This window comes from Uncinocarpus reesii, genomic scaffold (assembly GCF_000003515.1).
Source record: "Uncinocarpus reesii 1704 scaffold_5 genomic scaffold, whole genome shotgun sequence".
Lineage (NCBI taxonomy): Eukaryota > Fungi > Ascomycota > Eurotiomycetes > Onygenales > Onygenaceae > Uncinocarpus > Uncinocarpus reesii.
In genome coordinates, this window is record NW_003052496.1 from 116,070 (window position 1) to 139,979 (window position 23,910).

The 23,910-nt window shown below is 50.2% G+C and overlaps 10 protein-coding genes across 10 annotated transcripts; 6 read left to right on the plus strand and 4 right to left on the minus strand.

The window, feature by feature from the left end:
* Window positions 1–182: 182 nt before the first annotated feature.
* On the plus strand, window positions 183–872 carry UREG_07057 (uncharacterized protein; the record flags this gene model as incomplete). Its single annotated transcript, XM_002582238.1, has 2 exons — window positions 183–198; window positions 223–872. The coding sequence occupies 2 exons, from the start codon at window positions 183–185 to the stop codon at window positions 870–872; spliced, it is 666 nt and encodes a 221-aa protein (XP_002582284.1).
* Window positions 873–1,535: 663 nt separating this feature from the next.
* Window positions 1,536–2,126, plus strand: UREG_07058 (uncharacterized protein; the record flags this gene model as incomplete). The annotated part of the gene is made up of 3 exons (XM_002582239.1): window positions 1,536–1,752; window positions 1,873–1,944; window positions 1,996–2,126. The coding sequence occupies 3 exons, from the start codon at window positions 1,536–1,538 to the stop codon at window positions 2,124–2,126; spliced, it is 420 nt and encodes a 139-aa protein (XP_002582285.1).
* Window positions 2,127–2,733: 607 nt separating this feature from the next.
* Window positions 2,734–3,864, plus strand: UREG_07059 (uncharacterized protein; the record flags this gene model as incomplete). Its single annotated transcript, XM_002582240.1, has 1 exon — window positions 2,734–3,864. The coding sequence occupies one exon, from the start codon at window positions 2,734–2,736 to the stop codon at window positions 3,862–3,864; it is 1,131 nt and encodes a 376-aa protein (XP_002582286.1).
* An 897-nt stretch (window positions 3,865–4,761) lies between these two features.
* UREG_07060 (uncharacterized protein) lies at window positions 4,762–6,360 on the minus strand (the record flags this gene model as incomplete). The annotated part of the gene is made up of 3 exons (XM_002582241.1): window positions 4,762–5,720; window positions 5,766–6,165; window positions 6,223–6,360. 3 exons carry the CDS (start codon window positions 6,358–6,360, stop codon window positions 4,762–4,764), a joined length of 1,497 nt encoding a protein of 498 aa, XP_002582287.1.
* Window positions 6,361–7,104: 744 nt separating this feature from the next.
* On the minus strand, window positions 7,105–8,302 carry UREG_07061 (uncharacterized protein; the record flags this gene model as incomplete). The annotated part of the gene is made up of 4 exons (XM_002582242.1): window positions 7,105–7,157; window positions 7,220–7,551; window positions 7,610–8,029; window positions 8,145–8,302. The coding sequence occupies 4 exons, from the start codon at window positions 8,300–8,302 to the stop codon at window positions 7,105–7,107; spliced, it is 963 nt and encodes a 320-aa protein (XP_002582288.1).
* Window positions 8,303–8,730: 428 nt separating this feature from the next.
* Window positions 8,731–9,315, minus strand: UREG_07062 (uncharacterized protein; the record flags this gene model as incomplete). Its single annotated transcript, XM_002582243.1, has 1 exon — window positions 8,731–9,315. The coding sequence occupies one exon, from the start codon at window positions 9,313–9,315 to the stop codon at window positions 8,731–8,733; it is 585 nt and encodes a 194-aa protein (XP_002582289.1).
* Window positions 9,316–10,208: 893 nt separating this feature from the next.
* UREG_07063 (uncharacterized protein) lies at window positions 10,209–16,741 on the minus strand (the record flags this gene model as incomplete). Its single annotated transcript, XM_002582244.1, is given in 10 exon segments — window positions 10,209–10,305; window positions 10,646–12,562; window positions 13,252–13,876; window positions 13,934–14,642; window positions 14,691–14,791; window positions 14,842–15,801; window positions 15,869–15,917; window positions 15,976–16,109; window positions 16,129–16,442; window positions 16,647–16,741. The coding sequence occupies 10 exon segments, from the start codon at window positions 16,739–16,741 to the stop codon at window positions 10,209–10,211; spliced, it is 5,001 nt and encodes a 1,666-aa protein (XP_002582290.1).
* A 398-nt stretch (window positions 16,742–17,139) lies between these two features.
* On the plus strand, window positions 17,140–18,426 carry UREG_07064 (homoserine acetyltransferase; the record flags this gene model as incomplete). Its single annotated transcript, XM_002582245.1, has 5 exons — window positions 17,140–17,287; window positions 17,339–17,831; window positions 17,894–18,003; window positions 18,066–18,213; window positions 18,402–18,426. The coding sequence occupies 5 exons, from the start codon at window positions 17,140–17,142 to the stop codon at window positions 18,424–18,426; spliced, it is 924 nt and encodes a 307-aa protein (XP_002582291.1).
* A 678-nt stretch (window positions 18,427–19,104) lies between these two features.
* UREG_07065 (Poly(A) polymerase PAPalpha) lies at window positions 19,105–21,345 on the plus strand (the record flags this gene model as incomplete). The annotated part of the gene is made up of 7 exons (XM_002582246.1): window positions 19,105–19,453; window positions 19,521–19,895; window positions 19,951–20,162; window positions 20,211–20,817; window positions 20,862–20,976; window positions 21,032–21,149; window positions 21,271–21,345. The coding sequence occupies 7 exons, from the start codon at window positions 19,105–19,107 to the stop codon at window positions 21,343–21,345; spliced, it is 1,851 nt and encodes a 616-aa protein (XP_002582292.1).
* Window positions 21,346–22,184: 839 nt separating this feature from the next.
* On the plus strand, window positions 22,185–23,298 carry UREG_07066 (C-4 methylsterol oxidase; the record flags this gene model as incomplete). Its single annotated transcript, XM_002582247.1, has 5 exons — window positions 22,185–22,223; window positions 22,270–22,359; window positions 22,388–22,510; window positions 22,591–22,676; window positions 22,740–23,298. The coding sequence occupies 5 exons, from the start codon at window positions 22,185–22,187 to the stop codon at window positions 23,296–23,298; spliced, it is 897 nt and encodes a 298-aa protein (XP_002582293.1).
* Window positions 23,299–23,910: the final 612 nt, after the last annotated feature.

Below are 23,910 nucleotides of genomic sequence, written 5' to 3' on the forward strand. Positions count from 1 at the left end.
AGTCAATACCAGGTAACTACCAGTTTGGCCCGTGGGGAAACGAGTCAGTCGTTAACCAACAAATAACGAGTTAAAAGTACGCACCGCTAGGCGCTTTATCCTCCTCTCCGGGATGGATTCTTTTGCTCTTGATAAACCTCCTTTGGGTCTCTTACCGCTCCAGTTACCGAGAGTGTGACACCATGGCTCTACAACTATGTACGTATGGATCCACACTCTCAGCCAAGTCAAAAATGGCATCTCGGCATGTTTTGAATTCGCTAATGAATATAAACACAAGTGTCAAAATCACCTCTACGGTTGTCTCATCTCGCATCCCGTCAGCCCTCCCACTTCCTCGCCGTTGCGAACCACGTCAGGCAAGTCCCGCAGATGCGCGATTTATTTTCCATTACTTCTCTACTTCTGACGCACGCAGGGTTCAATCCACCAAAGCATGTCTTCAAGTGAAGACCCTCGAAGACAGTCGCAAAATCCTCGCCGCTCAGCGCCTCAAGCGTCCCGTCGCCCCCCATATCGCCATCTACAAATGGCAAATTTCTGCGGTTCTCTCCTCCCTTGAGCGCCTCACAGGCATGGCATTTTCTGGCGGCCTATACCTGTTTGGCATCGCGTACGTTCTCTCCCCGTATTTAGGATGGGGTCTCTCGGCGGCCTCCATGGCTACCGCGTTCGGTGCATTGCCTCTCGCAGCCAAGGTAGCGGCGAAGTTTACAATTGCGTGGCCATTTGTGTTTCATTGCTTGAACGGAGTGAAATGCGTGGTCTGGTCATCGGGGAAGTTTTTAACAAACCAGGGGGTTAAAAAGACGGGGATGTTGACCGTTGGTGCTGCGACCATCGGTGCCATTGCGCTGGCCTTTTTCGTCTAAAGGGAATTCTGAAGCGAAAAGCAATAGTTACTTGATATCGGATCGATACAATTCGCTGCCTATATCTAGACATTGTTACCTCCCAAATCATAGTGTTGCCAGCTGATGACGGTTCCGCGCCTGTAAGGCACGCGGCCACCATCAAGTCAACACAGTCTATTAATGTGCAGCAATACACCCAAACTAAGTAGTAAGTCAAGCCGAGAGAGCAAGCACTCTTTTTACCGGACGCAAGCCCCAGACACCCCGTAACCATACCGTACGATATAATCATGACCGTACGGTGACACACGGGAGTTACCACTAGTTAAAGCGGCCAGGTCTCTCCCTAAAGCGGCTTAGCTCACTCTCGCTCCATCAAATCTGGAATCACGCAAGCAGACAACACTGTATATGAAACCGTTCAACCAAAAGAGAGCTGAAAACGACTAGACAATCCGCGGTTTCGACCTGTGTGCAGTTGAAGCAAAACAACGAATTTGAGAGCAACATTTTCCCCTTTTTCCCACACAGACTCCGTTTTCAATCACAGCCCATCCAATCACCATCCCAGCCTTGTCCAGAGCAGGTCTATCCCCGTGTTGCGTTGTGTCATAAAAATCACCCCGAACATCCACACCAGGGCCCGTCCCCGTATTCTCATCGAGAGTCGGAGCTTTTTCAATGTCTGAACGAAGCTCCTTTCGCGGGGGCTTCTCTCGCGGTGGAGGCCGCGGCGGAGGGCGCGGAGGGCGCGGCGGGCAGAGAGGTGGCGGTGCGGGTAGTGGCGGTGCAGGATCCCAGCAACAGCAACAGGAGAAGCCGAAGAAGGAGAATATCCTCGATCTTACCAAGTACATGGACAAGGAGGTCCATGTGAAGTTCAGTGGCGGGCGAGAAGGTGTGTGGATCAATCATGCTCGCGTATCCTGCATGCTCCTGTCGCTGTGGCTAGCTGCCAGCGCCTGTAATCCTGTGCTGTGTCCTTGAGATATCGGTAGTCTAATCTTTTCAAGTACAGTCACCGGCACGCTAAAGGGCTACGATCAGCTTATGAATCTCGTCCTCGACGACGTAAAAGAGATCATGCGTGGTACGTGAATTGGTTTGCTAGCTCCAGTAGCACTGCTAACGGCCGTAACAGATGACGAGGGCAATGATTCAACCCGGTCGTTAGGCCTGATTGTGGCCCGAGGAACTCTACTGGTTTTGATTTCACCGGTTGATGGAAGTGAAGAGATAGCGAATCCTTTTCTACAGCAAGAAGAGGAATGAATGATTGGCGGTAGAGGTTGTTTGAAACAAAAAAATCACCGTTGCCGTGTCGGCCAAGTTATTCAGTTCAATGGATTGAACAGCCAAATTGGATGGCTGGGAAAGGTCCGTTTATTACGGTAAATTCTTTTTTCCCGCCCGGTGATGTGTATAGACGATGCATTGTTGCAGGTCTTTTCAGTCGAGAAGCGCATATTGAGCGATATAGTCAGGACCTGTAAGGCAGTGGGCAATATGGCTAGCAAACGTTTGGCATTCCTCCACTACACGGAGAAAGATTCTCACGACGAAAAGAAACGAGATATAGAGACGCTTCAAAATGAAATTTACTGGTCTTCCTCCTTGTAATTGCATGTTATAAATATCGGCCTCGTTACTCTGGATTGAAAGGAGGACCTCCTAGATCTGAGCTACCCCAGTAATAAATTGGGAATATATTCAGCGCCCTTGGCCATGATCTTACGTTCGATATCACCTCTCGGGAGTTCGTTAACTCTGTTGGTGATGAACCGCCAAGGGCAAAAGGGCGTGGACTATGTCAAACGCATCGCGCCGCCTTTCATTTCATGCCCGGCAGAGGCGCAGTCCACTCCTCAGAATCGCATAAATGTCCTCTTCGATCCATCCCCTCTACATCAATCCCAACGCAAGATCTTGCAATCCCCAGGCGGGCTCTCCCCGTCCTCTCCGCATCCGCCAATTCCACCAGTCGCTCCCCTCCTACTCCCCATCACCACTAGTTCCCTTGAGCAATCTTGCCAAATCCCTCGGCGTTAAGGGAATCTTCATCAAGGATGAAAGCAGCCGGTTTGGCCTTCCCTCCTTTAAAATCCTAGGAGCGTCATGGGGAACATTCCGCGCTTTGGTGGACTTTCTTCAATTCCCGCTCGAAGCGGCTTTGCAGGAGCTTGCCAACGCGGCCCAAGCAAAAAGTATCAAGCTCTTTGCAGCCACAGACGGGAATCATGGACGGGCCGTGGCCAGGATGGCGAAGCTATTGGGCATCCATTCGCAGATCTATGTTCCTGAATGTCTAGGCCAGTACACCAGGGACCTCATTGCGAGCGAGGAAGGGTGTACCGTCATTGTTGTCGACGGTGACTACGACATGGCTGTCCACACAGCAAATGAACAAGCAAAGCGATGTCCCAACGGGATCTTGATCCAGGATACGTCGTTTACAGGCTATGAGACCATACCCGCCTGGATCGTCGAGGGCTACTCAACGATGTTGGAGGAGATCGATTCCCAGCTTGCACACCAATCTCTCACCCCGACACTTGTCATCACCCCTGTTGGAGTAGGCTCCCTTGCTCACGCTGTCGTCTCCCATTGCAAAGCCGCAGACCCACCGGTATCCGTCCTAACCGTTGAACCGGACACCGCCGCGTGTCTACACACCAGCCTCATCGCAGGCAAGATGACACCATTCAAAACAACAGGGACTATCATGAACGGCCTCGACTGCGGCACCGTCTCCCTAACGGCCTGGCCGACACTTCGTGATGGAGTCAATGCTAGCACCACGGTGTCCGATCTCGACTCCCATCGGGCCGTAGAGGATCTGGCCTCCCAGGGAATCCACCTAGGTCCATGCGGCGCGGCGGGGCTCGCGGCGCTTCAGCGCATTGCGGCTGATAATCCAGGTTGTCTTGGTTTGGGACCTGATTGTGTTGTCGTGATTCTAGGGACGGAGGGAACGCGACCATACCCGGTTCCTATTCCTGTTGATAACTGATGATAGCTGAGTTGCAACGTTTGCTTTGTTCACCCGAATGTTCAGCTTTTCATGTATCTTTCTCCCTAGGCCAAAGGTCAGTGAGCTTTCAGGAAACATATATGTGACAAGAAGAGAATCTCACAAACTATGGCAGTGAGAGAACATCTCAACCCATCAATTTCCCGGCCAACAGCAAGAGCAAAGTGGCCTCTAGTCAGCATACTCTGTAGTGAGGAAGTTAACAAATGAGGTTACGAACTAGGCCAGGTTGGTAGATCTCTTTTGTTGTATGTCTGAACGAGGCCAAAGAGATTCATAAAAGGCCAACAACTCTTAATGCAACTGAAGAACCCCCTTGGTGTTGTTTTACACCAAGCACCTTGCTCCGGATTTCTTCCAATTCACTATATAAGCGCACCAGAGACTAAGAAAAGTTCTCCGGGGATTTTTCTTGAGGCCCAAGGAACACCATAGACAAAGGGCAAGTATATTCATTGACATATGCGAGATTAAGGATGAAAAATGAGACTAGGTGCAGCATTCATGTACTTGGGCCGCCACCTCAATATGGTAAATGCTAATAAGATTGAGATTAAGTGGCCTAGGCCTTCTAGCCACCCTTGAGGGAGGTGTTGGGTAAATTTGGGAGCTCTTAGGGGCCCCAGTGCCTAGATATGCCCCCTGAATTGAACACTCAATAGGCCCAGCAGGGGTTAGGCATCTTGATAATGCCGAATTCATGGGAAACGAATCCCCACAAACAGGCAGTTCTTAATACGGTATGGTCACAAGAAGCAATTCCGTAAAGCAAGCTACCTAAAACTCCTTTTGCCGCCCTCAACTCCCAGAAAAAGCCCAGCGTTGGGCGGCAACGTGCAAAGGCTCTATAACTCTGTTTAGTATATAAGTGACATCCTACTCCTCTGCAGAAGAATCATCTTCGTCTTGTATAATTTCAACCAGCAAATTACCGCCTTTCCCAACCCGTTCTTTGACCGTTCCTCCCGTCGTTACTTCGTATACCACACGGGGCATGGGCGATACCAAGCGGAAACCATACTTGTGCTCAAACCCTTCCGGCTCAGTTACCTCAGCCGCTGACGATGCAGCATCTTCATACTGAGCTTTGAGGACCTCGTAGCACTCCACGAATGCGTATAGCTCTTCAATATTAGAGTTCCCAGGAAATCGACGAATGACTCTCTCACCAGAAGGTAGGCGGATGCTGATCCGGATAGATTCCGTATCCGTCGCCGGCGGCTCGGCGGGAATAGACTGAGCCCGCCACTGTCTCCATTGCTCGAGGCTTCGAGCAAATTTCTCAGCCGCCGCCTGCCGCTCTTGTTCTTCCCGCTCTAATCGTGCTTTCTCGGCCTCCGCTTCCCTTCTCTGCCGCGCACGCTCGCGGTCAATGGCGAGTGACCGTTCATATGCAGAATCCTGCTGCTCGCGCAGTGTTCTGGTGGCTTGTTGCTCTGCTCTAGATGACCGTACTCGGTCAAGAGGAGCCTTGCTTTGGTTTACAGCGGTCCGGACCTTTTCAAGAAAAGCGGATGGGGACGTCAAACCAGGGATCCGGGCAATGATGGACATGGCAGTGGACGAGACGCTTGGGGTATGGGCTATTAATGCAGCAAATGGAAATTTGGTGCAACGCAATGAGGTTGCGACTTGGTAGGCCTCGGAGTCTTGAACGTTGCCGCCCCATAATAAAATATTGTTTCTAGAGTCAGCGATGAAATCCCGAACTTCATCGTTGAGGAGGGTATCGCGGACCCAACCATTCGTATCGTCGTGCTCAGGGGACAAAAGGACCACCAGTAAAAACTTCAGCTCCGCATGGGCCTTCTCCAATGCCATGTTGTACCCGTTATCTAGCCAAGGCAAAGTATTTGGCCCATATTCCTCCTCGAACTCACGTGTAAACCGTACGGCTGTGTCTTTTGGCCCCAGTGTTCTCCGTCCACTAGCGCCTCGCTTGCTGCTTTGGAGGGCAGATACCGCGAAAGTGTTTAAGATCCGGGGCAAGAACGGAAAAAGCGTTCCAAACAAACGGAGGGAGCTCGATAATATTCGATATAGGAAGTTGAATGGGGAAAAGATGATCGCCAGGAGAAAAGGAGGTCGAAACGGCGCTGGCTCGCTCGACTGCGTGGATATTCTCGGTGCCGGTTGCAGGGTGTGTGGTCTAAACGGGGACGGGCGAGGCAAGTCATTCATCAGGTTTTGGGGGACTCGGGGAGCAGGTGTGGGAGTCGAAGCCTGAGCTTCTTCGAGCGGGTCAGGGCCTTCGCCATCGAAGAATTTTGTGATGGCAATCTACCAAGCTGATTAGAAGAGGCAGCTCAGTTGGCACCGTTACAGCGAGTAACTCACCTGGACATTCCACTCGGAACGTTGTAGTAAAGGTATCGCGTCCGAGGGTTCTTGACTGGTCACTGCGATGTAGGTTTGCAGCGCTTCCTGCTGAGCCGCAGTCAGGTCAGCAGTTGTATTCGATTCCTCGCCCGACATCGTTGCGTGTGGTCCAGCTACGTCGACGTCTCCATGCGTGGAAATGAGTCAAATGACTGGCGGCGCGAGTCAACCAGTCCGAAGGCACGAGCGGAGTAGGGTCAAGCACAATAATAGGCCCTTGAGGGGGAATGTAACAGATTGCAAGCTTGAGCTCGCTCACGGTCGCTTGTCAAGGTCTCGAAATGCAGGATGATGCGTGTCGGAGTGACTTTGGGCTGGAGCTTGAATGTTGACTAACGATAAGCCTCGTTGGTTCACCGAAAGCTTGCTTCCCCATCACTGAGGCCTCCGGGCCCCTTAAACTATTAATGCATGTACTATATTCGTTTAAAGCGATGATTATGGCCTACAGCAAAATACTGTGTCCAGCGATAGGCCGGTGATATGGCAACAAAGACAAATTCATTAATTGCTAAAGAAATACTTCCAGCCACACAAATAAAGGAGAAATATATGAGAGAAAACAAAGAAATCTTTTATGGGCACAAGAAGGCATCTATTGTCAAAACAAGACTCTATCCCATATGCAATGCAAACCAGCCCCTCGGATGCGCAAACCGATTAGAAATGAAGATGTCCAGTTGTACTGTACAATGGGGCCATAAAAATAACAAGTACGGAGTACAATCCTTAGAGATCGTAGCTCTATGTGGAAACGGCAACTCTTGGCGGATCGTATCGGTTTCCTTTGGGAGGTTGGAGGTCGCAAAGACGTTCAGAAAAAGCCGTCGCGCGGCTTGTTTATTTGGTCAATTCAACACCACCGGTGGCATTGAGGACTCTCTTAATGTCACCTACGCGCCAAAGACAGTTAGTAAAAAGAGTTTCAGTTTTAGCAAAAGGGAAGGGTGCATACCGTAGATGGCGAATTGACCAGCGGTGATGGAGCCAACCAAGAAGAGACGGGCACCAAGACCACTGAAAGAACCCTTCAATCCGAGTTCACCAGCAATCTTGATCAATCGGGAGACAGTGCTCTCTCCTGGCAATCCCTTGGTCTTGTTGATCTTGCTGAGCATAGTATCGGCAGGCTGAGAAACAATCGCGGCAGCAAGACCAGCAATCAGACCGGATGTAAGGTTGACACCGGTCTTAGCTCCGTCGGAAAGAGTGTCCTTGCCCAGTTGACCGTAGATGGCCTCGGAGACCTTTTCGAAGACGACAAACTTGGCCATTGTGTATGGAACCCTATGGCGTGGTTAGCAACAATATAATTGATATCCCGTTCCATGTGAATGACACTTACTGTTTGAAAAGGATGGGGCCGAAACCAGAGTAGAAAGCACCGATACCCTCGTTCTTCATGATCTTGGAAAAACCGCTGAGGAGGCCAGAAGCGAATGTCGGTTCGGAGACGAGGCGGATACGGGTGGCTTCCAGAGGGCAAAGGGCGATATCGGCAAAGAATTCAGCGAGCGCAGAGGAGGCGAGATAGACAGCAGTGCGGTTATTGCGAGCAGTATCGTAGCCAAGAATGTCGATGGATTGCTTCTTGAAGAACTCGTATCCACCGAACTTGAGGGCGCCCTGCAAGAAATAACCGGCGGCGGTGGGACCGAAGCCGGTCATCAGGGCACCGGCACCCTCGTTCTGAACGACCTGCCTGAAACCAGCAATCATGCCTCTATTGTAGGTGACCGGGTCGAGTTGTATTCTGGTCTTGACACTGCACGACGTTGGTTAGCGGCGGAAACACCCGGCGCACCCCTGGCAGTAGGGGATGTCTTGAGACTACGGCGCCATGCTCTGGCAATCGCGAGACAGTAGGGTCAATGACTTACACATCAACCGGCGTGAGAGCTCCGTGGGTGACGGAACAGCAGACTGCACCAGCAAAGGCGAAGCGGGAGTAGAGCTGAAGCCCGCTCATCTGGGGCGCTGGGGGGGCAATGCTGGGGACAACATTGTCCAATTTCGTTGACGAGGGAGCGGCGGCCATGGCTGACAGGATGAACACACGGCGAAAAGAGTGGAGTGTGCGGGAGCAAAGCAGACGGGGAAACGAGATGTTCGGGGTTGAAACGAGGACGAACAAGAACGACGACGAGAAGCGACGGGGCGGATGTTGACTTCAAATTCTCGGAGAAAAAAACAGCGAAAAAACGAACAGCCAATCCCGCGCCGAGTTCCGGGCATCTGCCGACCGGCGCCTTGCCACTGTGGGCCTAGCGCCGTCGGTTCGGGGGAATGCTCTTCCTAATGCTTAGTCATCTGATAGGCACTCGAATGTTTACTTGAAGACATGGAGGTCTACTCTGTATAAGCACAAGAAATAGTGAGATATCAATCCACAAAAGGATGTTGCACTGTTGAATTCAATCTGCATTCATCCACCATATACTGGAACTATTTGACATCTGACATTAATCACAGCGGCCGAATTCTCGGTCCCGTCACACCAATATCCCAGCGGATTTCCACACGGTCACCCACGCCAACAAATTCAATACCCATCACCTCCCCGACAGGACAAGGGAACTGAGGGTAACCATCATACGCCATAAGCCAGTTCGCACTGCCGGGCTTCTGCACTTCGATGCGTCCCTTGTGCTTATCCCTGCTGGACGCCGGACGGACGGTCGGGATGCTGGCAACGGTGAATTGTCCTGGAGGGTTCAGGACGGAAAACACGTCCATCTGATGCGAGCCGGTGGACACGTCGCGGTCCCAGAGGTCGAAGACAAGCTTGCAGGTGCGGCCTCTGTGCTCTTCACCGAGATTGAATGTGACGATCGTGCTCGATTCGTGGTCGCGGTTCCCGTCTTTGACTACGAGGAGCTGATCCTGGGGATCCTCGATGACTCGGCCGGAGTTGATGAAGTAGCGGAAGGTACCGGATGGGTAGACGAGGTCACTTTGTCGAGCTGTGAGCCCGGCATCAGGAGCGGGAGCCGGAGCCGGAGCGGCAAGGGCAGCGGAGGAGACCGCAAGGAGGAGAGAGATAAACTTCATCTTGTTGTGTGGTTGAAGGGATATGTAAATAGGCTCTTTTGGGCTTTGGTATCAGCGGATGTCCAAAGAAAGCGGGTGTGAGGAACTGATCGATTGAATCACCATATCCAGATGGGAGGTCTTGAAAGTATTTATACCCTAAATCAGCTTCGCCGTTTTCATGGAATCAACACGGTTCATTGCCATCTTCTATCCGGTAACTCTGTGAGTTTGACTCTGGCAAAGTTCTACCAAGCCACTTGTCTCTGTTCAGGTCACCATACCTCATAGCTGGGCTCGTATACTTCGTATGTTGCGGCTCCTTCGCCTCGCCAGCTCGAAAAGGTCGCTCTGAGATCTTGATCCCAATGCGCATGTTTCAGACGATCATTTCTCCAAGGCCGTTAGCGACATCTCCGCATAGGAAAGCTTTCCTAAACAACCTTTTTCCAGGTGAGAAACCCCCGAGAATACGAGGATTTGAGCTCCGTCGACTCCAGCCGCCAAGAGCGTTGGAGCAAAATGCTCCCTCTGTAAACTGTCGATCCCATACGCAATATCCTATTTTTGGATCTCATCTCAACGGCGATGCACTGCCGTTTAGCACTCCGGGGTATCCGAACAAGCTAGAAACACTCGCGTTATTGAAATTCCGAACTCATCGGTTGACAAATTATCCACATACAGACTCAGGTTCCGCAAAGGATTCTGAAGGCTCGAGCTCTTAGCTTAACTACCTATTCTCATGATGCTAGTTTGTGTACGGCGGAGTAGCCCAGACGCTATTTCCTCGAGTTCGATGCCAAACGGCTCGTTCAACAAGTATTTCGGCCTGACAATCCGCCTGTGGACATGATCCACTTCATTCAACGGCTGGCGTTGAAAAACATCCCGACTATCCAGGTAACCGCTACCTAGTTGTTCGGTGAATCACCTGGTGTCCACCAGTCAGGCATACGAAACGAGGTCACGGTGGCGCGGGTTTCAATGTGCTTATGCGACTTCGAATGCCTATGGTCCAGAGAAGTAATGAGGATTGTCCAGTCTCGCATACCAGCATGCGTTATTATTACTTGATAATAGTGATGTTTGTGCATGTCCAGGTAGCAGTGGTATTCGGGAAATTTCTTTGCTCATTGACAAATAATGATCACATATCCAATTCAAAGCCAAAAATAGAGGGAAAAAGGCATAAATGGGCTAAACACTCATCGCAGGGGTTACAGGAAGCCTGCTACATCACAAAGCTACGTTCAAAAAGGGCATAAGGGTATTCATAGGGCTCATGATATTAACAAAATTGGACTGGGGAGTTTCAAAACGGCGTCTCAAGCAAATCTTCAAAACCTACGCTGTGGACGCGCCATCCGAGCGGGAGCAAAGTCCCATAGATTGCTGGTCCATCACAGGCGCCGCTGGAGGAACGGCGGAGATCGATTTCCCCTCCTCATCATCGGGGCTCCTATGAGCCGACAAGACGGATCCAACATCCAAGGCTGAATCCGGTTCTGCGGGTTGTTCAGCCGCAACGATTTTGGCGGCTGGCACAATAGGAGCACCTGAGGGCCGTGAGCCGTTGTTTGCAATTGTCAATGCAGGGATTATAGGGCTGTGAGTCCACTCTTTTGACGCTGGCGATGACGCAAACACCGTTGTCGTGTATACGGGAGGCGTTTGATATGAGGTCACCGTCACCACGTTATGAGGCGAGGAAGATGGACCAGTACTTGGGGCTATTGTCGTTGGGACTCGCGATGGTGCGTAAATAATGGCGAGTATCAGAATCACCCCGGCCACGAAGGTCACAATAGGATCACGAAGGAGGAGCCGCGTGTACTTCGCAGTAACAGTTTGGAAGTCCATAGTTCGGAGCCCTTTATAGGAGAACACGCCTATATCCGAGCGCGGGTCATGTACCGGAACCGATCCATGGTGCTGGTGCTGATCGCCAGAGATGTCGGGGTCGAAAGGGTCTACCAGCCCATCGATCTCTTCCTGTGATGGACAGCCGGATTCGCCATACACTTCCTTTTGCCTCTTTTCTTCCTCAACAGCCCGAAGCTCAGCCTCCATCCGGAAGGTCTCCTCTTCAAGCATCTTGCGCTCTAATTCTCGTTTGACATCCATTGGAAGCCATAACCCAACTTCCACATCAACCTTTTCCATATCCTTCCATGCCGCAGCCCACGCCCCGGCTCTCATGAGGCCGTTGGCAGCGTAGATCCTAACCTCCCATTTCCTCTCTCCACCATCCGGATCCTTGAGAACCTTTTGGCCGCAGTCGTGGCATTTTGCACCCTCTCCGGCATCCACAACACGTTCAGACTCATCCTCATTGCCGCTTTTCCCCTCCTCAGCACCCAAGAAGTGGCCGTATGCCAACCTTGGCCTGATCAGCTCAAGGCTCTCCAACAGCCTTTCCTCAAGCACATCGTAGGCCTCTTGCGGATGAGAGATGAGTACGCCGCGGTCCCTGAGTACGCCTGACCCGACAACGCTGTCTTCAAGCACTTTCCATCTCCGCCAGTACACATCAGGGAGAACTTCTCGTAATAGCTCTGCGCTGGGGGTACCTAGACGAGGCGGTAGTGACAAGGAGGGCGGCAGTAAATTGCAATGTAGCAGCACCAGAGGGTATTCCTTCTTTGCTTCCTCCTCGACAATCATCTGCGATGATCTTGTGTGCGGCGACCGGTAATATTTCTTTGTTGAAGATGAAGGCGATGCTACCCCGGATCGCATCGACATTGACATTTCTGACATGCAAGGTGACTGTGCGCGAAGGGCTGCACGTTGTTTGCGCGCCTTGAGCGTCCTTCCAGATGGCGATAATGCATCCAGCTCTGAATCCTCGTCACCCATCTGCATTGCACGCACGGAACTCGGGTGTCGAAAGGGCGAGTCTCGATCGCGAACGTGCGCAGGGAAACAATACGCCTTGACCTTGTTCGAGCTCGATGGACTTCCCACCAACATTCTGGGGGGACTGTCATCCACGCCATGGAGCGTGTCGGCGCGAGGATGGACCACAACAGAGCCCGGAAGCGAAGATATCGACGATCGATGCGATCTTCTTCCGCCGTTCTCGTCCCCAAAACCACCGTTACGCCGTGTAAAATCCTTCTCTGACGCAGATGGGTAAGTCACATCGTCCCCGTCTGCTGGAGTAGCTCCGTAATATCCGGTGTCAAGGTCGGATGGCGGGGAGTAGGCATCGTGGCTATCCGTTGCCTGCTCCATTTGCAAACCCAAAGGCCGTTTCTTCGATCTCTTTTTTTTTTTAGCGAGGTAGCTCAGCAAAACCCGTTGTGCCGAATTTGCATGAGGTCATTGACCCGTTAACTAGGTAGCTGATCTGGTCGCTGTTGTCGAGCGATGAATCCTGCGTCGAGGCAACCCTGGATCAACCAGAAAAAACTCGAGTCCTTCCGATGCTTTGCACTCTGTAGCACAAACACCTTCGGGCGCTGGGCCGGATTCCTTAATTCATGATGTGTTATTTCTTCCCGTGTTGTGCATCCTCGACAAGCCGAGCATTGTTTGCGGTGTGGTCACCCAGGTTGCTAGGGACAACGACCGATCTTCGTCAGGGGGCTGGTCTTGACACAAAACGTCTTCAACGACCAGGTGGCGATGGAAATAATTGCAACAATTGATTACTTAGCGTTGATTAACAATTATATAGTTTAACTATGTAGGCGTAGGATATTCTGCATGCTAAAGATATATATATCCTTTTTGAACCTTTGGATTAATGCTTTCCCCGATTCGCTTCAAAAAAGCCACTCCCCAACACCGTTGCAGAGAGTCATTCCATAACTAAATCATAAGAAGAAGGTCGTTATCAGAATACATAATTCTAAAACGGCAAAATTTTCGGTTCTGGAAAAGGCCGTCGTGAAAGCTGAACTAGATTCCGTAAAACCAGAGGGCGGTTAAGTCTGATCTCCAAAGTACTGTAGAATATCATCTGGCAAATATTCTAGCCAAGGCATAAATTCCCCGTCCAAGGGAAACGGGAATGTGCCTGGGACTTGAAGTGTGTTCATATCGATGTCCTGGCTCTCAATCGTCATATTCGGTATGTTGGCGCCGAGGTCAGCATAATCACTCAAAGAGTTATCTGTGAAATATCGATGATTGGTTCGCATAGCTGTGGCTAAACTGTAGCTATAACTTGTCGGCGTTGTATTCAAAGACGCATCCTGGAAGGGATTTTGGGAAGTGGTGGTGTGGGGATGATGGCTCGTAAATTCGGAGCTCGAAAGGGGAAAGGATGGGTTCGAAGACGATATAGCCTCTGGTCCCACGCATGAATATCGTGGGGCATTCGGCGACGGATTTGGGACTAGTTGAGAGGGGGGGTTAGGCGTAGGCCCAGGTTGATATGCAACCTTCGTGTCGGAAAAGGAGCAGAATGATGGCGTCGGAGGACTAGTTTGGGCTCCCACGCTCTGATAAGAGTCGTATTGCGGCGGGAGGTACGTCGCTGCTTCGTCTGGCCTGGTTCTTGGCATTTGGTAGAGAAAGCTGAGATTCGGTTGCGAGGAACCGGTCGCACCAGTGAGCGCCCATCCAATGGCTACGAGAAAAGTATTAGAAGCACATCTGTCCGCTAGAATAAAAAATTCTAACTCACCTTGACTGGTATTCTTCGGGGATGGGCCCCCCAGCTTTGAGTCGCTATTTATAGCTTGATTGCTGGTGTCGATGACGTTCGGTTTCTCATGTTTCGCCGTTGATAGAGTAATGTCCTTTGATGTCGACAGTTTCCGCCATGTCTGAGATGACTGATTGTTTCCTAGGGAGGAATGCCCAACAGTACCATTCATTTCTTCATCTGTATAGAGTTGAGGATCCCATATGCCTTTTGACTTCTGATCGAGAACAGTAAGAATATATTTAGTTCCTTCCCAGTAAGCCACTAACGATTGCAAAGCTTTGTAGCAGCGCTGATAGTTCTCCTTGGCGGCGGCCGCTAACAGACTATACTTTGCATTGGAGCCTTGCCCCGATACAGCGGCCCCATCCGCCGGCGTCACCATCATTAGAGGTTGGTCGATCATGTCCGCTCCCAATGGAGGAGTATGCGAGCGGGACGAAGGCATTGAAAACAGAGCACTTTCCATCAAAAATGCACAGGCAGCGATATATGTCGGTTGGCTAGTGAAAGGGGTTCCAATGAAGCTTTTCGCATCAATCAGTTCAGCAAAGGCAAGGATATCGGCTATTGTTTTGGCTGAAGACATGGAGAGCTCGCGGCTATTTGGGAACAATTGCTGAATCCGTCCACTGAACGAATGTAACAAGGTAGGCTGGTGAACGAGAACAATCAATGCGTGGAACCACTATATTACCGTCAGTGGGATAAACACAATTGTAAGGGGAAAGCATACAGAGTGTAGCAGTATGAAGTTGGTCCCTTCGCCCACTTTGACGTAGCTTTGAAAATTTATAGCATTGAAATGTAGCTTAGGGGATAATCTTTGGTAGATCCCTACACTCCTGTTAGTTCCGGTTGCACACGCCCAAGCTGACATCACGCACCGGTCAGGTCGCTTTCCATGCCAGCCAATTGTTTTAACGTCTCTGGGGTAACGTGGTTAATTTCTTTGATAGCATTTAGTAGATCGGTTACTCTGCCGTAGAGGTGGATGATCCTGATCAAGGCAGGGAAAGGAGCTGGCCACCCGTTCGGCAACGAGGATTCCGACTGCAAGGGAAAGGATATTTCGACGTCATCGTCACGAAGAGTAACAGGTCGACCAGTTCCCGATGAGATGATCCTGTCCACTAGGAAAAGACTCCAAAACGTATCAACTCTTTCACGCTCTTTTGCGTGTTCAAGATCCAGATTGGTTGGATCGCCCGAGATTTGGGCGTTGTTATTGGTGCCATTGCTGGCCTGTCCTTCATCAAGTCGGCCGGCCTGACCGGACCCAACACTTTTTGGCGCCAGTCCAAGGCGTCCATAGTTGTATTTCAGGCCCTCTAGCTTTTGCAACCCCAGGTCCTGCGCCATTCGGATAGATATCCCTAAGTACATCCAGAGGCCGCTATCGTGGTTGGATCCGAATTGTTCATAAGCAAGCATGAGACATGCTTGGACTCCAGATACCGTTGGGCAGGACAAAGCATCAACGACCGCGCACATTGCGCGTTGGGCAAAAACATCGCCACGATGAGGATAGTTGGTTTCGCTTGCTGATCCCGTAGTTAAGAGCGGGTGCAAGGAAAATCGGGCGGCGAGTGCACACACCGCATCCACAATCACAGGCTCAAGCTGCTTCTCCGCCAAATCTCGAAGGAAGAGATCGCGCTGTAAAAATGGAAAAGTGCAGCTCAAATGAATAAAGAAAACTTCGCATAAATGCGTAACTATTTCGCTATTAGGGAGAGGATCTTCCGGGTCATAAAACTGAATGCTACTTGAAGTTGATGCAGTATGAATAGAGGAACGAGGTTCGGTTTTCGACACATTTGGGCTACGCGTGGATGATGCAGAGTCTGTGCGGGTGGTTAGACCGTAGTTTTAACTACGGGACCGTGAATCCTATGGCAGAGTGTTACTGACCTGTAGACGTAGATGGATTACCCTTCTTCGTTTCCCGGACGCGGACGACCTGTGTTATGCAATATTACAAATCTGATAACTCCCATCCACACATCATAGATACCAACCATCTGTTTGAAACCAGGCACGATTGCCGTGGGTCCGAAATACCGGAAGTAGGGTACATGCGTGCGACGACTGGATATCAGGGCCGAATGACCTTCAAGAATCAGCATGCGGTCCGGTCTACCCGTATGCAAGACTACAAACTAGAGACTCACTGCTGCCAGGGCTCTCGGAGGCTTTCAAGGTTTGACTTTGTTCTCTGGGACCCTGAGGATTCGGGGTTTCCTTGGGCGTCGACGCTTCCGGTGATGTCTGGCTGGAGCCTGGGATTGGGATCAGAGGGCTTGAGCGGGGCCGTTCGGTCGAATCTCTCCGATTTGATGCTTCGTGTCCTTGGTTTCCCAGTCCGTCCCCCGGCGGCGAGGATTGGGGGCCTGTTGCTGGCAGATTCGCAGACTCATTGTAACCAAGGCACGGATATTTGTGGTCGGAACATGTTTTGCAAACTGGATGGCCATTAGATAAGGGGCTAAACAACGATATTTCATAGAGTGTTCAATACCCGGCTGTTCACCCGAGCACCGGATTTTGCGACGTCTACATGTCCGGCATCTACACTTGCGCACGTATTAGCTTTCGAAATCATCCTCTACGTTGCAGCTGATGAGGGACAACCGACGCTGCATTAATTCTCCGCCGCTTCGTCTGCGGCAGCCCATCAGACGAAACGAACCTGATCTGCCTGGGAGGCGGCTGGGGCATCTCCCGGATGCAAACCGCAACTCCTGCCACGAAAGGAATGTTTTTGCGCCAGGAGAATGGCGGCATGGGGCAGTGAACGTTAAAGCAAGCCCTCCGGCAAACGAAGCTCAGGCACAGCCAAGTAACGCGATGCCATTGGCTTCGACATGGGGAGGGGATGATACTGGGATAGGCTCTTCGCGAACGCCTTGGATGAAATGTTCCTTGGCGAGCTGGCGGATGCTTAGTTGCAGGCGAAAAAAGGCCGAATAGATAGTTGCTTGGCGCCAACTCCTATCTGGCCAAGCCGCTCCGACATTTTGTCCGTGGAGTGATTAATAATACGATTCCTATTATTAATAATCAAATGCCAGATCTAGTTCACGGCGTTGACGGGGTCACACGTATGTTTAAGTATCAGGCCAGTAGAACATCTGGACGTGCGGGGAACGCTCAACCGGTAGCTCTTCTCTCCACTAAGAATCATGGCATTCAACGATGAGTATGAAACCTTTGCGCTTGGCGACTGGAGCCTGCAGAGCGGAGATATTATCCCAAACGCTCATATTGCTTTCAAGACGTTTGGCGACCCAAAGTCCCCAGCAATAGTCTATCCAACCTGGTACTCCGGTCGTGAGTATCCCCTTCAGTTAGCATGTCCTTAGGCTGAAGTTCAACGCGCAGTGATATCCCACAATTTCTGGCTAGTCGGAGACGACAAGCTTCTGAATCCAGCCAATTACTTCATTATCATCCCGGCTCTCTTTGGCAACGGTCAATCATCTTCGCCGTCAAACACGGGTATCAGGCCGTTTCCGCGGGTGTCGTTTTATGATAATGTCAAGGCCCAGTATGAGCTCGTTACAAAGCATTTCAACATCAAGCATCTTCGAGCAGTCGTGGGTTGGTCCATGGGAGCTGGCCAATCCTTCCAATGGGCCAGCCAATACCCTAACTTTATGGACTTGATCGTTCCCTTTTGCGGCTCCGCGAAGACTTCCTTGCACAATCAAGTGTTCCTTGAAGGCCTCAAGAGTACGCTATTTTCATCCAAAAGGTTCATATCTTCGCTGTCCGCAGCAAATGGGCAAGCATTAGATGGTGGATCTTACCGTCAATGGACACCCGACGAACGCGAAGCGGGGTTGAAAGCCTTTGGTAGAGTATATGCCGGTTGGTAGGTACTGTTCCACTCTGGTTTTCGACGTGGCCACCAGCTAAGCCAATTTCTTAACCTAGGGGTTTCAGCCAGGCATTCTACCGCGAGCGATTGTATGAAACAACGCTTGGGTATAAAGATCTCGAAGATTTTATGGTGAACTTCTGGGAGCGTCATTTTGCCCCGAAAGGTGGGCAAGAGAAGCCGTCGTCGCTTTCACCAAGTGCATCAACTAATCGCTTTTCTCTCTAGACCCCGACGATCTACTTGTTATGTTGGATACATGGCAGAAAGGAGACATCTCCCAGCAAGCCCCGTATAATGGCAATTTCGAAATGGCCCTGAAAGGGATCAAAGCCAGGGCTCTAATTTTGCCAGGAAAAACTGACCTGTATTTCCCGTAAGTCAACGACCACATAAGAAATTTAAGTACCCAGTCTAAACCGCTTTCAAAGACCGGAAGATTCAGAATATGAAGTTGCAAATATGCTCCCAGGTGTTGGGCAGCTGGACGCATTCCCATCGATTTGGGGCCGTGAGTCTCCCAACAGAACAGCGAATTTCGAAACTCAGGCTAACTATTGCTAGATTGGGCGGGCGGACCTGGAGATAGCAAGAAAGATGTGAGCTGGTTGAATGACAAAATGGTCAAATTTTTCAGTGAAGTTCCTATTGGGGGTCCGAAGACGGGAGAGTGAAGGCTCGAGGCACGTGTAACTTAGCTGACTGTTGGGCGGAGAAGTTAGTGCAAGGGTCATTGATGATCCCATGCGCGAGTACTCTGTAGTATCGTAGCCACTATGGCTAATCAGTCTAGATCATGGAACTGGGACCTGACCTCTGTACGGAATACTTCAGGCAGAGAGAAACCAAGATCATCCTGACCTATCGAGCCAAGCTTCACGTGACTAAATAGCCTAGTCCTTAACTGGCTAGGTAACTCACTAGTGAGTTCACTAAGCGCCGGTGCCCGCGCCCGCGCCCGCGCCAATCCTTATCACCAGGCTCCCAACAACTGATAAACTTCGCTTTGCACCTCTCTGCTCATCAACTTTCATTCTTCCCACCTTTTCAACTTCGACTATCTTGGTGTTTCGGAGGCTTCTTTGTATTTCCTTTGTAATACTATATCTTGACTTTGATTCCTGCTTTGCTTCTTGCTTTTCTATGTTGCTACTGGGTACCGACTCCTATTCCTACCGCTCGCTTTTGGCATTTTCCTTGACCCCCAAGTCTTCCACTTCTATGTTTCTCTAGACACCATATTCACATCACCTGTTGAGCCAAGACGATGGCTTCTCCGCAAGCGAAGCAATGGGGAGTTACACCTCCGATTTCGACCGTGCTACCAACGCCAGCTGAGCTTACGGAAAATGATAACTTGATCGCAGAGCTAAAACATCAGAACAATTTTGAGGCTCCATCGGAAACCGAGAGAAGGTTGGGAACGAATATCCCCTATAGGTTCGCACTGCTAAATATCAACCCAAGGAAACAGATTCTCCACCTCCTCCAACGCGTCACTATCGAATTCATCAAATCGGTCGGTCGGAAAAAGGGGCTATCGCAGGGTGCAATCGATGCTGCGGGAGGAAAGATCTTCACGTTTGGAAGCTACAGGCTAGGCGTATATGGACCAGGTCGGTACTTTTACTCTCGTTGTTGTCAGTATTGGGTGACGAAAATCTGACGACGATTCTTGATTAGGCTCTGATATCGACACGCTTGTGGTAGGCCCCAAGCATGTCACAAGAGAAGATTTCTTCGCCGATTTTCCTTCAACATTAGAGCAGCTGGCGCCTAAAGACTCCATAGAAAAGTTAACGTCAGTTCCAGACGCGTTCGTCCCGATCATGAAACTCGAGCTTTCGGGCATCAGCATCGACCTTATCTTTGCGCGCTTAGTGGTTCATTCCGTTCCTTTAAACCTTGACTTGAAGAACAAAGAGTTATTACGTGGCTTGGATGAACGCGAACTACGTTGTGTTAACGGGACTCGTGTAACTGACGAAATCCTGGAGCTTGTGCCGCAGCAAAAGACCTTTCGACTAGCCTTAAGAGCAATCAAGCTTTGGGCGCAGAGTGAGTCCATGCGGAACGCCCTACTTGCTTATGGACATTCGCTGACTGCGCACAGGCAGAGCTATCTATTCAAACGTTGTTGGGTTCCCTGGTGGTGTGGCGTGGGCCATGCTGGTGGCCCGTGTATGCCAACTCTACCCCCAAGCAACCGGCTCAGTGATTATCGGCAAATTTTTTCGCATCATGAATCAGTGGAATTGGCCACAGCCTGTGTTACTGAAACCCATTGAAGATGGCCCGCTTCATATGAAAGTCTGGAATCCAAAGGTAATTTTTCCCTGGTTTTCGACTTTCCTCATCCGCTAATTTGCTTAGATATATCACGGCGACAGATTCCATCTCATGCCCATTATCACACCTGCCTACCCATCAATGTGTGCGACCCACAATATTTCCCTTTCAACCAAAGCTGTGATCCTTCGAGAGCTCAAACGCGGTGGTGATATCGTTGACAAGATTTTCATGGGACAGCTTAGATGGAGTGATCTCTTTGCCAAACACTCGTTCTTTTCAAAAGACTATAAGTATTATCTCAGCATTACTGCTTCTAGTACAACCAAAGAAGCACAGTCTGTGTGGTCAGGCCTAGTTGAATCAAAACTTCGACATTTAGTTCTCGCTCTAGATAGGAAATCGTCCATCGAGGTCGCCCATCCGTTTCCCAAAGGGTTTGAAAGAGTACATATCTGCAAGGACGAGAAAGAAACGGAGATGGCGAAAAATGGTTCCACGAAGTTTCAAGCAAAGGGAACTAAAACAGAAACAACCGACGAGGTAAACGATCCAGCACATTTAGCAACCACCGAAAATGAGAACGGTTTAATACCCATGCCAAAACTGGAGCAAACTGAACAGCCCGACAGCCACACCATCCACACGACTACATATTACGTTGGCCTTGAATTAAAGCCATTAGTCCCAGGTATTAACCATACCTCCACATGATGGCACAACTGACTCTCCCAGGTGCCTCGAAATCTCTAGATATCTCTTCCGAGACCCAGCTGTTTAAAAACATGTGCACTTCATGGGTGCAATATCAGCCTGGTATCAACGAATTAACAATAACCCATGTTCGCAAGTGGGTTTATTTCTTTGAATCCTGCCAGGAGCAGTGCTAATGAGGTAATTTATAGTTACGATTTGCCAGAAGATGTCTTCCAATCCGGCGAGATTCGACCTGTCCGCCCGAAGAAGAAAGTAGTGAAAAAAATCGAATCAACTGCACAAAAGAGGCCGATTGAAGCTGTGGACGTAAGTGTCCGCCTAAACAAAATCGCTAACGTGTTGGACAGCCAAGCGATCCTCTTTTGTGGAGTGGAACGATTCAGCGATGGATGCACGGCCTCACATACTAACACATCTATTTGCTTAGGCCCAAGGATTGTCCGAGAACGCCCGTAAACGCCAAGTATCTGGAAATGGAGTAGCCGCCGCCGCGACTGCCTGAGAGCCGAACAAGCCCCCTACCTCCCTCTATGGGTTGGCAGAGTTGGCCAAATCGGTCACCGGTCGGTATTTGGCAGCAACCTAAGGAACCCTTTGCTGATAGCTTTCCTACGATTTTTCCTGGCCTGAATCTAACCTATTCTAGTGACTGGTCGATATGGAGTGAATACCAGAAGCTGTAGGGCGGGGGAGCATGATCAGACAAGATTCCAGTGTCGTGCGTGCTTATCCCACTAATCATACGACACGCATGCTATCTTCCGCCAGTAGCAACCCTGGGAGTGTTTTACCTTCTTGACCGAGCGGATTTTTCTTCCATTAGGTACAGTCATTTGGTCTCGGTTGGTGACGCGGTGCAGCGCGTTGTTTCCGTGCCGGACCATATATGTATGTATGTACATATGCACATACATCTGGGCAGTTCGGTGGCTAGTAGTAGTTGCTATCCTGTTAGATCTAGGCAGTAATAAATTAATTCCAATAAGGGGCCCCCGGGCTCTTGTAACCAAAGAAAGCAGGTTCTGCTCTTCCCACCGTCACTAAGGTTAAAATCGAAATGTTGTAATACGGAGGTGTAGACCAAAAAGGACGCAAAGGTCAGGCCACAGACGGATAGCTATCCGAGCCCCACTAAACCGGGTAATGCGCATCTGCCCGCCTATGATATGTTCAATTTAGCAGGGGTTAGGATTTAATAGTATGTAGGGGGTAGGGAGTATACTGTACCATAGCACATAGTACTCTAACCCAGATCCTTTCCTTTTCATCACAAAATATGTAGTCTCTCCTTCTCTCAGCCTCTACTTCTTCTCTCTTATTCAAGACCTGCTAGGAACCACAATGTCTGTGTCTCTCTGCTTTTTTGCACCCCTCCCCCCTGTACTCTTTTGTGGAATTTGTCGCATATTGACCCTTTTTCTCCTAGGAATTTTACCGTGCTGCCCCCCGGCACCTATTGGGGCCAATATCAGGATATCACCAAATCCAATACCCACCTGAGCGTGGCAGAGAGATTGTGGGTCGCATGGTATGCGTGGGTGCAGAATGATGTCCTAGCCACCGGCATCATGTCCTTCGTCATCCACGAGTTGTTCTACTTTGGCCGCTCTCTTCCGTGGACCTTCATCGATAGCTTGGGTCTCTTCAAGAGATACAAGATTCAAAGTGTAAGTGGCAAGCCTAACACCTGGCACTAGCCGAAATCAACCCAATTCCAGTCGCTATCGAAACTAACATTCTGCTTCAGAGCAAAGTACCTTCATTACGCGAGCAATGGGATTGCGCCAAGTTTGTGCTTCTGAGCCACTTCACCGTCGAACTTCCTCAGATCTGGTATGTTCCTGCCCTCGACGGAGTTTGCCACTCGGGCCCGATTAAGTGGTAACGGCGATCCAGGCTTTTCCACCCAATGGCCCAGTTCTGCGGTCTATCAACATCTATTCCTTTTCCGTCCCCCTGGACTATGACATATCAGATTGCAATATTTTTCGTGATGGAGGACACTTGGCACTATTTTTTCCACCGAGCTCTTCATTGGGGTCCACTCTACAAGGCTATTCACAAAATTCACCATCAGTATTCCGCACCATTTGGTTTGGCCGCCGAATATGCTTCTCCTATTGAAGTGATGATTCTCGGCTTCGGGACCGTCAGCTGCCCGATCCTCTGGTGTGCTTTCACCGGTAACCTGCATATTCTCACTATGTATATCTGGATTGTGTTGCGCTTGTTCCAGGCTATCGATGCCCACAGTGGCTACGAGTTTCCTTGGAGTCTTCACCATTTCTTGCCTTTCTGGGCTGGTGCTGATCATCACGACGTCCACCATGAGAAATTCATTGGGAATTACTCAAGCAGCTTCCGCTGGTGGGACTACCTCCTTGACACCGAATACACTCCGGATGCCCTGAAGCGCCGAAGAGGGAAAAAGATGAAGGCAAAGAAGACACAATGATCTGAATGTTAGTAGTGACGGTCTGCCTATTTTTGCTTCAATTTGAGCGTTGGCTCTGTCTGGAGCTATTTACCTGATAGATGATAGCCTTTCTTATGGTACTGTTCAAGGGTTGATTTACCATGACTAGACTTGGCTATTCTTGAAACTAACTGGTCTTCTAAACATCGCTAAACTCATGCCGTAGCCGAGAGATTCATGGCAGAAGATGAAGCGGGCTATCTCGATTAATATACGATTTGTGGCTCTGTGATCCAGTAAGCGGGGTCTTGGGTTATCACATACCACGTCCAGAGCAGCAAGAAGAAGAACCAGCTTGAGGAACAGTTAGCTGAACAGGGTAGGGGTGGATATCGAATATCGAACATTCGAATAATCTTAATGACTATACCCTTGGTATGGATAATAAAGCCCCGACTACCGAACCCCTAACACCCGGAACTAAAGAGCGTGGCACGAAGCTCCAAGACCCCCCTCTAGTAGGAGCCCATCTAGGGAATTCGGATGTCCATTTGGGGGCTCGTTTGGGGGTTTGTTTAGGGAGGATTTGTAGCCAACAGGGCTACTCTGTCGCCGCCATAAATATTGGTCCCACTTTCGGGCGTTCGCAGG